The sequence below is a fragment of the Phyllopteryx taeniolatus genome, chromosome 11, assembly GCF_024500385.1.
Source record: "Phyllopteryx taeniolatus isolate TA_2022b chromosome 11, UOR_Ptae_1.2, whole genome shotgun sequence".
NCBI classification, from domain to species: Eukaryota; Metazoa; Chordata; class Actinopteri; order Syngnathiformes; family Syngnathidae; genus Phyllopteryx; species Phyllopteryx taeniolatus.
Genome location: NC_084512.1, coordinates 14,726,375 through 14,740,869, shown reverse-complemented (window position 1 = coordinate 14,740,869; position 14,495 = coordinate 14,726,375). Strand labels below are relative to the sequence as shown.

Genomic DNA, 14,495 nt, shown 5'->3' with positions numbered 1-14,495 from the left:
TGTCCACAATAAAAGGCCACTCTAAAATATGAAAACCAGTCAGCATCTGGTGTGACCACCATTTGCATCACGCGGTGCAACACACCTCCTTTAAAAAGACTTGATCAGGGTTGTTAATTGTGGTCCAGTCCTCTTCAATGGCTGTTATTGGCAGGGCGTGAAAGATGCGCTTTATACACCATTCCAGAGCCTCCCAAACATGCTTACTATGTGTAAATGCCGCTCATGCAAGAACTGGGATGTTTTCAGCATCCAAGAGTTGTGTACAGATTCTTGCAACACGGGGCTGTGCATTATCATGCAGCAACATGAGACGATAGTGGTGGATGAATGACACAGTAATGAGGCCTCAGGATCTCGTTAATGTAGTTCTGTCCGTTCATAATGCCATCAATAAAATGTGCCTGTGTCTGTCTGTAACATTCGCCTGCCCCTAGCATAATCCCCCACCACCAATCTTCAACGTTGACATCAGCAAACCGCACACCCACACAACACTATACTCGCTGTCTGCCATCTGCTCTGGACAGTGAAAACTGGGATTCATCCTTGAAGAGAACACAGATGTAAAGTGCTAGACACCATCGAATGTGAGCATTCGCCCACTCGAGTCAGTTGCGACGATGAACCGCAGTCAGGTTGAGATCCTGATCAAGACGACGAGCATGCAAATGAACTTCCCTGAGACAGTTTCTGACAGTTTGCGCAGATATTCTTTGGTTATGCAAACTGATTGTTGCAGCAGTTGTCTGGGTGGCTGGTCGCAGATGATCTTGGATGTGAAGATGCTGATATGGAGGTCCTGGGCTCTTGTGGTTACATGTGGTCTATGGTTGTCATACCAAATTTTGTGATATGCCTTTGGAGACTGCACATGGTAGAGAAATGAACGTTCAATTCACGGGCAGAAGCTCTGGTGGACATTCCTGCATCTGTGAAAACCCATTTTAGTCATGGGCCACATCGTCGTTATTGTTTCCGTAAGAGGGTCATTATGACTCTGAAGCAAACTATTGGATAAATAGTTTTGAAATTAGAAGTCAGAAAAAAAATAAAAAAATGAAACTGTATGTTTAACTATTATTCGATGTATTTTAAAAGGTGGATTGGTAACAAAAAATGTGAAGAAATGGGAAAAGTGAAGACAATTTTCTATTTTGGTATTTTAGCAAGGGGCAAGAAGTGGCCACATAAAATGATGTGGCAGGCCAGATCTGGCCCACAAACTTTGAGTTTGACACTTGTGATATAAGACTTTTTTCCAAGGTCCTCGAAGTGCTTTTACAGTGTTGCATCATTCATCCATTCACACAATGATGAAAGGAAAGTAATTCACACACTGATGGCCACAAGGAAGTTGACCTTTGACTATAATCCACCAGTGTATTTTAATCACACCAACATGTTTCATATTCATTTTGTTACCCCCGTTGTTATTTCCCAGTAAACTTAAGTCGCAATTTCCATGTAATGCAATCTGTAAAACCCCACGTCATGTGAGATGACAGTGACTATGACCATCGAGGAAATGAGTACAGATGGGAAATAAAAACCCCAAAAATAAAATATTCATTTATTGCAGACAATGTTGGATAGGCATAATTAATAGCATTTTATTTTTGTAAACACAGTCAACAATAATACACATCAAGTTAGCACTTACCAAGAGGACAATGACAAATGTAATCATTTATCAGATCCATACATGAGCCACCATTGAGACAAGGCTGTGACCAGCAATCATTTGCATTCTCATCGCATCTCCTTCCTGTAGGGTCGAGATAGAAATAGAATAGATAGAAATTAAAGTCCAATTTTAAATGGGCTTCACCTCACATTGGCTGCTGCGAATCAATATCATAAACATTCCCCAGACACTGAAATTCAGATAGTTGTACATAACAAGCTATTCAGATCTATGTATCCACTACTGGGTAGAAATAAATATGACTACAACATTTGAGCATTATGTATTTTTGTGTTCAATTGTGTGTGTATTCTTAACATTTTTATTATTTCTATGTTGAAAAACAACATCTGGGGTAGCAGGTAAATCTATTTTTAATCCAACCTAACGAGATTTTAGTTCATAGATAGATGTAAAGTATTTGGCATTAGGCTAATGGTTGTTTATTGTATATCCATAATTAATCTCTCTTTGATACCTTTACAAGAAACAAGGAATTCAGGATATTTCACCTGCACTGTCCAGTATCCAGGCATTTATTTTGCAGTCACACTGGTTGAATTTTTAGAATGAATTCAAGCCACTGTATCATTTCGGATCGTATCATTTTAGATGAACTAATATCGTCCTTGAATCGAATTGGCAACCGTGAATCATGATACGAATCCAATTGTTGTTCAACTTAACAACTTTACACCCCTAATACATATTTGGCATTAGGCTAATGGTTGTTTATTGTATATCCATAATTAATCTCTCTTTGATACCTTTACAAGAAACAAGGAATTCAGGATATTTCACCTGCACTGTCCAGTATCCAGGCATTTATTTTGCAGTCACACTGGTTGAATTTTTAGAATGAATTCAAGACACTGTATCATTTCGGATCGTATCATTTTAGATGAACTAATATCGTCCTTGAATCGAATTGGCAACCGTGAATCATGATACGAATCCAATTGTTGTTCAACTTAACAACTTTACACCCCTAATACATATGTATTTATTGCCTTTCTACACATGTGCTTTTACAATGTTGTCACATTCACCCACCCACATAGGAATAAAATCAGGTGTCCAGTATTTTTCTCAAGGGTGCCATGACTGTACCGATGGGTCAGCTCGTCGAACCAGTTTTTTTTATTTTTTTATTTTTTTTATTTATACCAGATCTATGCTACCTCCATTATGCATATTGTTCTAAAAGCTCATATTGTTAATGAATGATAACAACCTTGTAGGTGCACATTATGATATTTTGACATTTTTAACATCATTGTAATCCATTGTCCTCCTATGTATACTGTAGAAATTGTGTAAATAAACAACGACTGAAAGCATGTTTTATAACGGCATGTTTTTAGAGTGTCTCCTTTCTCATCCTTCCTCCTTCCTAACATACTTAGGCTATGCTTTAGTCCATACTGTCACCATTTAGGAGTAAAGTCTCTTAAAACGGTGAAGAGGAAAGATCAATGATAAAGGTGTAATTTTAGTCTGATTGACGAACATTAGGTCAAAATCGGGTGTCTAAATTATTCATGGGTAATGGGGTCACTGATATGTAGTGGTTCAGTGCCCTGACTTCTGTGATGGCAGTGTGGGTTCAGTTTCCACTCATTAATAGTGTGTATGTGAGTGTCAACTGCTATCTGTCTTTTACTGTATATCTCTGAATGACTGGCAATCAAACCAAGGTGTAGTCTGGCTTTAGCCCACAGTCAGTTTCCTGTAACCCTGAACAGGCCAAGCAATACACAAAATGGATGAATGGAGTACAGATTTTAATGCAATACATCAATGCAATACTTTGATGTCATTGTGAGCTTGATGGAAATCCTCCATAAATGGCTTTAAAATATCCAATCAGTACCTTGCTACATGTACATATACATGTACATACAAAAAGTGTGTTCTCCCTCAATCACAGACATTCTGGACAAGTCAGCAAAAAAATCTCCAAACTTTAGACATGCAGTGATGGTTGTGTAATGATAGATTCCGTTTTTGGCAGTAAAGCTATTTATTGTGGTGTATTTTCAGTCAATACTATTAATGCGACTGTCACAGACATTAAAAATTAGAACAATGAGAAAGGAACAACAACTAACTCACCAGAGTGCCCCGCTATCATTCCACATCACACACAGTAATGACTTAACAGTTACATAATAAAACATTCCACTGAAGATAGTGATGTTGTATATCCAATACAATTCTGACTGGCTATTTATAAATCAGAAGATGAAGATGGAAATGCCAAATTTATAATTAGATGTTGTCTTACCTTCAAACCCTGGGGAACAGTGGCATTTATAATCACCAAGATGATCCTCACACGTGGCCCCGTTTGCACAGGGAAAGGTGTTGCATTCATTTGTTTCCTTCTCACACAGGGCCCCTTCAAATCCAAGAGTGCAGCGGCAGGTGAAGTTCAACTGCTGGTCCACGCAAACCCCATGCTCAGAGCAGCCATGGTCCACGCAGTAATCAATGTCCTCTTCACAGAAGGAGCCAGAGAAGCCTATGTGACACAGGCAGCTAGAAACAGATGAGGAAAATTCCTTACTGCTGTATAGTATATCATGAACTGTTGTAACTGAGACAGAAGAGGATGGTTAATGTCATGGCTTTGACACTGCAGCACCTGGGCAACGCAAAGGCGATCGAGATATGAAAACTCACCTATAGCCATCAATTTCATCCACACAAGTGGCGCCGTTTTGACACCAATGCTGAACGCAATCATTGACATTTGTGCGACAGTTATAGCCCGACCAGCCTGGGCGGCAGATACATGTGTAGCTGTTGCCGTTATTCAACACACAGTGACCTCCATTGGCACATGGCTGCTGAAAGAAGACAGAGTGGTTAGATCGAGATGACATCTGTAACAAACAAAAAACAAAACAAAAAACAAAAAAAGCGAACTTTTTCTTGTATCATAATATCTTACATTGCGCCGGTCAGGAATGTGTGCATTATGTCACAATACAGCTTCTAATTATTTTCTCCTCCTGGCAGCCTGAGAATGAGCCTCATTACTGGGACATGATACTCATGAATACTGATCTGTGCTTTATACTCTATTCACTTGCTATTTCATGTTCCATCTAAATCATGTCTTACAAGACAAGATCAATGGCCACTGAGGGCAAAAGCTCCCAAGAGCTGTGCCACAAAAAGAAGAAGAAAAAAAAGGATGCCTGCTATAGCGTATTCATGTTTGTAAGCGCTACAAGATTTACATACAACGTACAATCCATCCAACATAACCCCTGCAAAACAGATTCAAATTGGTCAACTGAAGTTGCCCCACTGCTCTCTTTCATGTTTTTCTTGTTCATTACAGTTAGACACTTAAAAACACAGATGTTACAAAGAATTCATCCATGTCTGAATTGACTAAAGTTCATTCCATCTGAAGAATGCTCCCATTCCATGCCATCTTAAAATTTTACAATATTGATCAACACTGAGGCGGCACAGTTCTGAGGACCCGGGTTCAAATCCGGCCTCGCCTGTGTGGAGTTTGCATGTTCTCCCCGTACCTGCGTGGGTTTTCTCCGGGTACTCCGGTTTCCTCCCACATCCCCAAAACATGCATGGTACGTTAATTGAAGGCTCTAAATTGTCCGTAGGTACAAATGTGAGTGCAAATGACTGTGTCCTGCGATTGGCTGGCAACCAGTTCAACGTGTACCCCGCCTCCTGCTCGCAGTTAGCTGGGATAGGCTCCAGCATACCCGTGACCCTAGTTAGGATAAGTGGTGTAGAAAATGGATGGATGGATGGATAGATGATCAACAGTAATGGAATTCACTTTTCAAATCTGTTTTTTAACCACTCACAAACACACAGATCTAGTTTCCAGTAGTGCCTGAGCACCATGTATGTTATTGAGATATAGGCAAGGGAGAAACCGTAGAGTAAAGCAATTTATAGATTTGATGTCTTGCTCAAAGTCACGTTGAGTTGACAGTGCTTAGGGAGCAGACAAAAATCACTCCCACAACATTTCCATGTTGTCAAACCTGCTACTGTCTAGTTCCCAAGAGCTCCTGCAGCTAAAATCTTAATTTCCATTACCGGGCCACCTGTCTGAAAACCAGGAATCCTAACCACAAACTTAAACAATATTCTGATCCCAATGAATGACATCTGGTACCTGCATATTGCAAAAATCTAATTTGATACCTTCTAATTTGTTAGAATTTGTTTTGCAGAGACATTATCCAATAATTGATATTATGAATGTGTATTTCACTCATTGCCATTTGAAAACATGATTAAAAAATGCACTTGTTAATGTGATAATAAAGTCTGACACTGAAACAGAAGTGCTCCGATGTGTTAAAATACTCTAACACTCTATTCAACAAAGTATCCCTTATCTTGGTAAAGGTTGTGCACAGACTGGAACCTATCCCAGATGATATAGGGCAAAACATGGAATCCACCCTAGACTGGTTGTTAGTCAATCATCAATTATTGAGTGGTAGTTGACAGCTACCCATAAGACAGCTATGACAGCTACCCATAAGTCATCTGTGTGGACCCTTAAACTGTCAATGGCCCTGAGAGAATAACAACACCAAAAATCATTGGTAGTGCAATAAATAAATATTTCATCCTTTCATCCATTTTCTACACCACTTATCGAAGACTTGGCGTCGTAGGTAACTGGGGCTTATTCAAGCTGACTTTGGGGGAGAGACTGGTCTCCAGTCAATTGTAGGATACGAACCTGTATAAACAAACAATCATTCACACATCATATTATGGACAATTTAGACTTTTAAACTATTAACTTAAAAATCAATGTTTTCTGGATGCAGAAGGTATCCAGTGTGCCAGGAGAAAATCCAGCAAGGATGGGGTGAACATGCACTCCACATAGAGATGTTCCAATGAGAACAAGATTGAAACAGATCTCCTGAGTGAGGCCGGCATGCTAACCACTATTGTACCATGCGGCCAACAAGGATAAGATATTTTACTCACCTGAAGGCTTGAGGGGCAGGGCACACGGCAGGTATATTTTAGACCATCAGAAAGATCCAAACACAGAGTCTTTGGTGGACATGTGCTGTTAAGTGCACAAGCATCAATGTCCAATTCACAGTTCTTGCCGAGAAAACCTGCAAGAGGTGACTGGATACTAGTAAACGTACATACAGTAATTACCGCATTGTTCAGTCACAAGAAGGGTGGGTGGCCCCTCATCTTGAAGAAATATATCAGGGAAACTATTTAATGAGTCTCTTCTCATGATGATGCATTAGGATATTGCCTTAATTGTACACCATTTTCTAGCTACATTTAACTTATGGAAAACAATAGCAATATTTAAGCAGAACATGGAGGTTTCAATATTGGTATAGCATTTCTGTTTGTACATGCAGAGCTCTTGTGGATGCACCAAGGCCAATCCAAACATAATATAGGGCTTAACCTTTTGTGGAATTACCATGAGAGGGCATTGATTTTTTCAGGTAGTCATGGTTTTTGGGGGATACTCACAGACATAATATATGAGGAGACTTTTGTTGTAATGAGCCCAGCGGAACAAAAACTTTATTTAACTGCAGCTGATCTAAAATATGCATTCTTAAGTAGGGGTGTCAAATTATTGTGTTAATTGCAATTAATTAATTAGAGTCATATCTCGTGTTTTATTTTATCGCATTAATTTACTTTCGCAATGCAGTTCCCTACATGCAAGTTGTCCTGTGTGTCTTGTATTTGTGCTGCTTTGCTTCTTTTCTTTTTAAATTCAAGCCTCTGTTGTGATAGGTCGATTTTGCTTCCATACAAGCAGGTTTACCCTACCACATCAACGCCTGCACAGCTAACATTAGCAGTGAAGACTAGCAAGCAATCGCAGAACTCTTCACCAAACTAAACTTTAGAACACCTCGCGTATGAGTAAGTCTGAGACCGACAGGCTGACAAATGTACTATTTAATGATGAGCAATATTATTTTATAGTGTGATTTTTCTTGGATCATATCTTTTGATCTGCCTCAATAATATAATAATTTTAAATGAAAATATCTGAAGTTGAGGACTTTTCAACAATTTTTAGGTGAGATTAAAAAAAGAGATGAATTAGATCAATTACAGTTCATAGTTAAATAATTGTTCATTATTTTAATCGCATGTCAGCACTACTCATAATACCAAATTACACTACAATAAAAAAAGAAAAAAACAAAAATAAATACATTTAGAAAAATATATCCACTATGTATTACTTTGGCTTTAGCACATCCTCTTACAGGCCAGCCACTTATAAATTCAGTCATGTAGTGTGACTTTACTTTGCAGTGGTGTCTAAAACCCAGAGGTCTATTTTCTTGCAAGTGGAACTGGCTTTGTGGAACTTCACCATTGGGAGATGCAGCAGATGATGCGTGTGAGTGAAAGAGGCTTAGACTTACTGAGATAAAATATGTGATTTAGGCTGGAGAAGGTTCACCCTATGAAAATTCGTTACCATGGATGTGTGAACACATCGAACACCAGTTTACTCAGAGAGTTAGGGATTCCCGATTGAGGATTAGGTCAGGTTGCAAAGCCAGCAGAAAGAGAGCTTCTGGTGGCTTTGTCAGAAAAGAGAAAAGCATGAGTTTGTGTGCAAAGGAAGGTGTCCAAGTTGTCTTTATATTAAGATTTACAACAAGTGTTAAGTCAGTGAACAAACACTCTGAATTACCATTATTCACATCAAAGGCTTGGTACAAAAGGTCCACATTGTCCAACTGTCACAGAGTCAGCATTTATCAACTATAATAGTGCAATAGCAGATAGAGTCACACTGGGCACATAAAGTGCAACCTGTATTTTCCTAAACAAACAGAATACAGTTGCAATTTCTAAATAGGGTGTGGGAAGGAGGTGTCACATTTTAACCATCCATCCATCCATTTTCTGAGCCGCTTATCCTCACAATGGTCACGGGAGTGCTGGAGCCTATCCCAGCTATCATCGGGCAGGAGGCGGGGTACACCCTGAAATGGTTGCCAGCCAATCGCAGAGCACATATAAACAAACAACCATTTGCACTCACATTCACACCTACGAGCAATTTAGAGTCGTCAATTAACCTACCATGCATGTCTTTGGGACGGAGTGCCCGGAGAAAACCCATGCAGCCACGGGGAGAACATGCAAACTCCACACAGGCGGGGCCGGGGATTGAACGGGATTGTTTTGCGGGTAATATTAGCACTAGAGGGATACCGTTTTTGTGGAATACGGTAGATACTGGTCATGTCTGTGAGGATTTCTGTGGACACGACATTTCCTCAAGTTTTTTCTTTTCTGTGCAGGTTTGAGAATAACCTCAGGTTCTTTCAATATAAAGAGCTACATCACTGGACAGTTCAAAAGTCTGAATACAGTAACGTATGAGTGTCCTTATTTCTGCACTTGACAGCTTACAATCGTTATTCCATGTGTCATTTAAAGGGGAACTGTCCTGATTCAGACTAAAATATGTGTGGTATTCAGACCAAATTTATAGTATACATATATACAGTATAGTGCTATTCAATAGCATCAATGCAGAACCATTACTCTGTGTTTTCCATTAAGGTCAATTCATCAAAAAAAGAAATATTACTGCTTAATGATGTTTCCTTCTACCTGCAGTAAAATGCACGATTAAAGGGGGCAAAGTGACTGCACAACACAGAGCCCTCTCAAGGGCTCCATCACTTTGCATTTCGCGAATGTAAATTCAGGTCTCAGCCGGTGAGGCAAAATAAGCAATTAATGGAAAATTATTTTGATGGGAGTTTCAAGATGTATTAGCACAATTCCAATGCATTATTGGGGCCTGTTAATGAGCTTTGTGATTTCTTTCTGCTGTCAATCATGGGCCAAAGTTGTTAAACGGAGACGTATTGTCTGGAGCACTCCAGGCTTTTCATTGCTGCGTTGAATGCACAAGTGTGGACATTTTAATTATTTCGGTAAGGAAGCAGCCAGATAGAAGAGTGGCTTGCGCTGATTCCTCACATGGAGACCAAGCGTTTGAATTTCTGTAATCTCAGGCCTTTCTGAATGAAGTTCAACCTGTTCTTATCTGGCTTTTCTCACATCCTGCCACAGTCACCCCAGCCCAAAAAAAATCACCCAAAAAAATAATTGAATTGAAGGGTGTGTCCTGACTAAATTTGGTTCATAATTTAGTTCTCTGGTCCAGACCAAAGCGAAAAAAATAAAAAATAAAAATAAGGCTGCATTTTGGATAAATCAATTGATACAAGATCCTCTCTTTTACTAAAACTTGGCCCGTAATACAAATGAAAAATGTGGCAAACCGACTGTACAACATACCAACTAAGATAAAGAGCTTCTAATCCGCCTGTTGTTCTGGACTGTAATGAGCAACATTGTACAGTATTTGATGAGAAGAATGAGATATTTTTGACTATCTTGCTAATATAAAAGATGTAAGCACTACGGTCGTTATATCACATTGACATCAAATGACCCACCCATCTTATTTTATTAATTCATTTAATAACAATCCCACTTGATCAAGCAAAGTACACTATCAGATAAATTGCACCAGTTTGTTTTAACAAAGGCCAACCTTTAAGTACAACCCCAATTCCAATGAAGTTGGGACGTTGTGTTAAACATAAATAAAAACAGAATACAATGATTTGCAAGTCATGTTCAACCTATATGTAATTGAATACACTACAAAGAAAAGATATTTAATGTTCAAACTGATAAACTTTCTTATTTTTAGCAAATAATCATGAACTTAGAATTTTATGGCTGCAACACGTTCCAAAAAAGCTGAATCCATCCATCCATCCATTTTCTGAGCCGCTTCTCCTCACTAGGGTCGCGGGCGTGCTGGAGCCTATCCCAGCTGTCATCGGGCAGGAGGCGGGGTACACCCTGAACTGGTTGCCAGCCAATTACAGAGCACATAGAAACAAACAACCATTCGCACTCACAGTCATGCCTACGGGCAATTTAGAGTCTCCAATTAATGCATGTTTTTGGGATGTGGGAGGAAACCGGAGTGCCCGGAGAAAACCCACGCAGGCACAGGGAGAACATGCAAACTCCACACAGGCGGGGACGGGGATTGAACCCCGCACCTCAGAACTGCGAGGCTGACGCTCTAACCAGCCGCCCAAAAAAGCTGAATAGAATAGAATTTGAGTGTGAATGGTTGTAAAAGTGATGATCTGCTCAGGTATGACCTCGTTCAAAGTGATTGGGGATAAGCGCTGATCCCCCATAATTTTGCACAGGCAGTACTGAAAATGGGAACCGTGATGGATATTAGAATAAGAAGTAACTGTGTATGTGCCAAAAAATGTTTTATCTTTAATACATGCAGAATTTAATCATGTCTATTTCCCCAACTTAATTTCCTCAGGCAAATTGTGTTTTAGCTGAGGGATGCCACTGGCAAAGGCTAATCACCGCAGGTTTTCTACGAACACTGAAAAGGCCAGAGGGTGCCTGGCTCAGACTCAGAGACCACATTAATTGGGTACGATTGTAAAAGGGCTGCATCACTGCTTGCCACCATAGCTAAAACTGGTATCTATGCAAAAAGACCTTTATTTGGCAAAAACTACATACCTGTGGGGCACTGGCATTCATAGTGTCCCACCAAGTCGAAGCATGTGCCATTGTGCCGGCAGGGGTTGGAGTTACACTCGTTGAGCTCCATCTCACAGTGGGTTCCTGAGAAAAGACATTTACAAATATGCAACTAAAATGTGTCTCTTCGTAGGTGATAACAAAATAAAATAATAATTATTTCTTTGGTTAGCATAGATAAGGTTAGATCAATACTCCCGTAGTATCGGGAGCACCAGCTGCAGTAACAATAACATAAATTCATAGTAAGCAAAAAAAAACAAAAAAAAAAACAATAATATAGCATATTTGCAAATATACTCGACTACTTTGCATACAAAAGGTCCTTTTTCACTTTTTTTTAATGCATTTTAATGTATTTTAGCTTTAACTTTGTTCTTTAAACAAAACATTTTAAGGACATTGCACCTGAATCATTCTTAACAATATATTAATTATTACGTACAGAACATACGGTACAAACATTTCAGTGTCATGATTGAGCAAAATATTTATTTCATAATTTTATGTAATTCTACAGTTGTATACTTTTGTAAGATTTAAATGACCATTGCATCATTTTTGTAATGATTTTCAATTTACAAACTCTACATGTTTACATTGGGAACTAATGTAAATCTACTGAGGAAAGGTTTGTTAGCTATGCTTGGACAGAGGCAATGAGGCAGGGTGCAGGTTACTTGATGGATACGTGTTTTGTGCTCTGCTAAAGCTTGGAACAGACGTGCTAGTGCTCTGTCAGTGGGAGGGAGGGGGCGCTTCGAAGCTGCAAAGATTGATATCCTCAGCAGAGTAGATGCTACAGCTCATTATAAACAAACGATGCCATGCTTTGCTTCAGGTTATGCATCTGGGAAACGCATGTACTTCTTTCTGATTGTCAATGGGTGAGCAGAGGTAGGACAGCATGGTGTATGCGGCTAGCACGTTTTCACCACAGTCGAGTTTGACTATTTTAAAATCAGGTCGAATATTGTCTGAGTTCTTTCTTTCTTGTCTCAGTTTCTTTCTTTCAATTCAGTGGAATTTGCATGATCAAACTGTGTTTGAGTGGGTTTTCTCTGGAACACCGGCTTCAAGTGTGTTGTTTGTCCAACTGTGTCCTGTGATTGACTGGTGACAATTAGTACAGTCTCGTCCATAGCAGCTCATGAAGTGATTCCATTTAGTATATTCACTGAAAAGATTTGTTCATTTGAACGAGTTGTTTGTGAATAACCACACAACTCGAGCCCCATCTACCGAAGCGAAATCCTGCCCCCTCCCAAAACCCCCACCCACCAAAAAAAAAAAAAAAAAAAAAGTTACAATGGATTGGGGTGCTCTTTAAATATTTACAGTGCCCATGTGCACCTGCACACCACTTATGTGCACCCCTGTCTATAGTAGGTGGTCAGAACACCTCTCACATTACATTAGCAATAGTGTGTACCCCTTACTTTTGTCATCTTTCTGTCTTTGCTGCAAACTAAAATTATCAGACAATGTTGATTTTGAAAAGTGATGTTATGCAACAGGTGCATTGTGATAGGGTTTACTTCACACATCCATTTCCTGTAGTTGTTTTGTTGTCTGTAGAATTTAGTAAATGTCAGGGCTGCTGTTTCAGCACCCGGAGTCCAGCCCGTGTGTGTGTGTGTGTGTGCGCGTGTGTGTGTGTCATGAGTGCTTTGCAGGGTTGACGTGTTGGAGTCTAGCAGCTGCACCTTGTCGTCCTAGTTACACCTGACTGCTCTTAAGACGCTGTGGGACTCCAACTCTTCGCCAGACTATCAACGCTCTACGTCGAGTTCGTAGCCTAGCCACCTTGCCCATCTTTGTGCATCCTGAAGACATAGTGAGTTACCGCTCCCTAATTCTTGTTCTTTGTGCCCAGTCTGCCATCGGCCCTTGCTCCCTGCAAACCAGTGCTCACCTCTTGCGGCCTACCGACAATTTAGGTCTCGGAGTTCCTTTGTCCGCTTCTAAGCTGCAATAAACCTTTATTCACAAACTCACCTCCCTATCCTCTCTGCATCTGGGTCCATCTTGCAACCTGAATCCTGACAATAAAGACATTAAATGCTTTTGATTTACATTCAAAGAAGCTTAAGAGTAAATTACAGATCGCAACTGTAGGGGTAGCAAAAAAAGAAAAAAAGAAAAAAATGCACGTGTTGCGGATGATTTAAATTTTGTGAACAAGGCCAGCATAATATATGTGTAATATAAGTGTTCCAGTGTGGAAAATAAATCCTTGCTAAATAAAACCTCCATACTAACGCTTAAGCAATACAACCAGAGTTATGATTTATGATAGAGTACAGTGGGAGTTTTAAAGGCACTGCTTGAAATTAAATTGGTTTTTTTATGCTGCATAGCTGAAAAATTCAAGAGGCAAAATAATCCCAAAATGATGGAAAATGATCAAATTTATCAGTCACTAAGAGGTGCCACAGTGCATGCAAGAGACAAATTTCTATTACTGAAGTGGGATCAGATTTTAGCAGTGAAAAAGAAGTAGAAAAGCTTGTCCATGTAGTGCTATGTAAGGGCTTATCTGACTGACGGGTGAGTGTGTCAGGGCTTAATGCTAAATCAGGGAATTTCACTACAGTGCCGTGCAGAAAAAAAAGAAATTCTCTCTCTCTCTCTCTCTCTCTCTCTCTCTCTCTCTCTCTCTCTCATATATATATATATATATATATATATATATATATCCATTTTCTTTACCGCTTATGCTCATAAGGGTCAAGGGCTGCTGGAGCCTATCCCAGCTAACTTCGGTCGGGAGGCGGGGTACACCCTGAACCAGTCGTGCAAGGAATTTAGGGATTTCATCATCTACGGTCCATAATATCATCAAAAGGTTCAGAGAATCTGGAGAAATCACTGCATGTAAGCGGCAAGGCCGAAAACCAACATTGAATGCCCATGACCTACGATCCCTCAGGCGGCACTGCATCAAAAACCGACATCAATGTGTAAAGGATATCACCACGTTGACTCAGGAACACTTCAGAAAACCAATGTAAGTAAATACAGTTCGGCGCTACATCCGTAAGTGCAACTTGAAACTCTACTATGGAAAGCAAAATCCATTTATCAACAACACCCAGAAACACCGCCGGCTTCTCTGGGCCCGAGTTCATCTAAGATGGACTGATGCAAAGTGGAAAAGTGTTCT

The 14,495-nt window shown here is 39.8% G+C and overlaps 1 protein-coding gene across 4 annotated transcripts in view; it reads right to left on the bottom strand.

Annotated features, from left to right (window-relative positions):
• Nucleotides 1-14,495, bottom strand: part of eys (eyes shut homolog) — a 223,109-nt gene that overhangs the window by 169,306 nt on the left and 39,308 nt on the right. For 3 of the 4 annotated variants that reach the window (XM_061790502.1, XM_061790504.1, XM_061790506.1), the window contains 5 exons: nucleotides 11,309-11,413; nucleotides 6,692-6,828; nucleotides 4,373-4,539; nucleotides 3,975-4,228; nucleotides 1,664-1,768 (listed from right to left, as the gene is read on the bottom strand). In XM_061790502.1, coding sequence (XP_061646486.1) covers nucleotides 1,664-1,768; nucleotides 3,975-4,228; nucleotides 4,373-4,539; nucleotides 6,692-6,828; nucleotides 11,309-11,413 — 768 coding nt within the window. The remainder of the gene's footprint in view (nucleotides 1-1,663; nucleotides 1,769-3,974; nucleotides 4,229-4,372; nucleotides 4,540-6,691; nucleotides 6,829-11,308; nucleotides 11,414-14,495) is intronic. The other variant, XM_061790503.1, reaches the window with a different exon arrangement.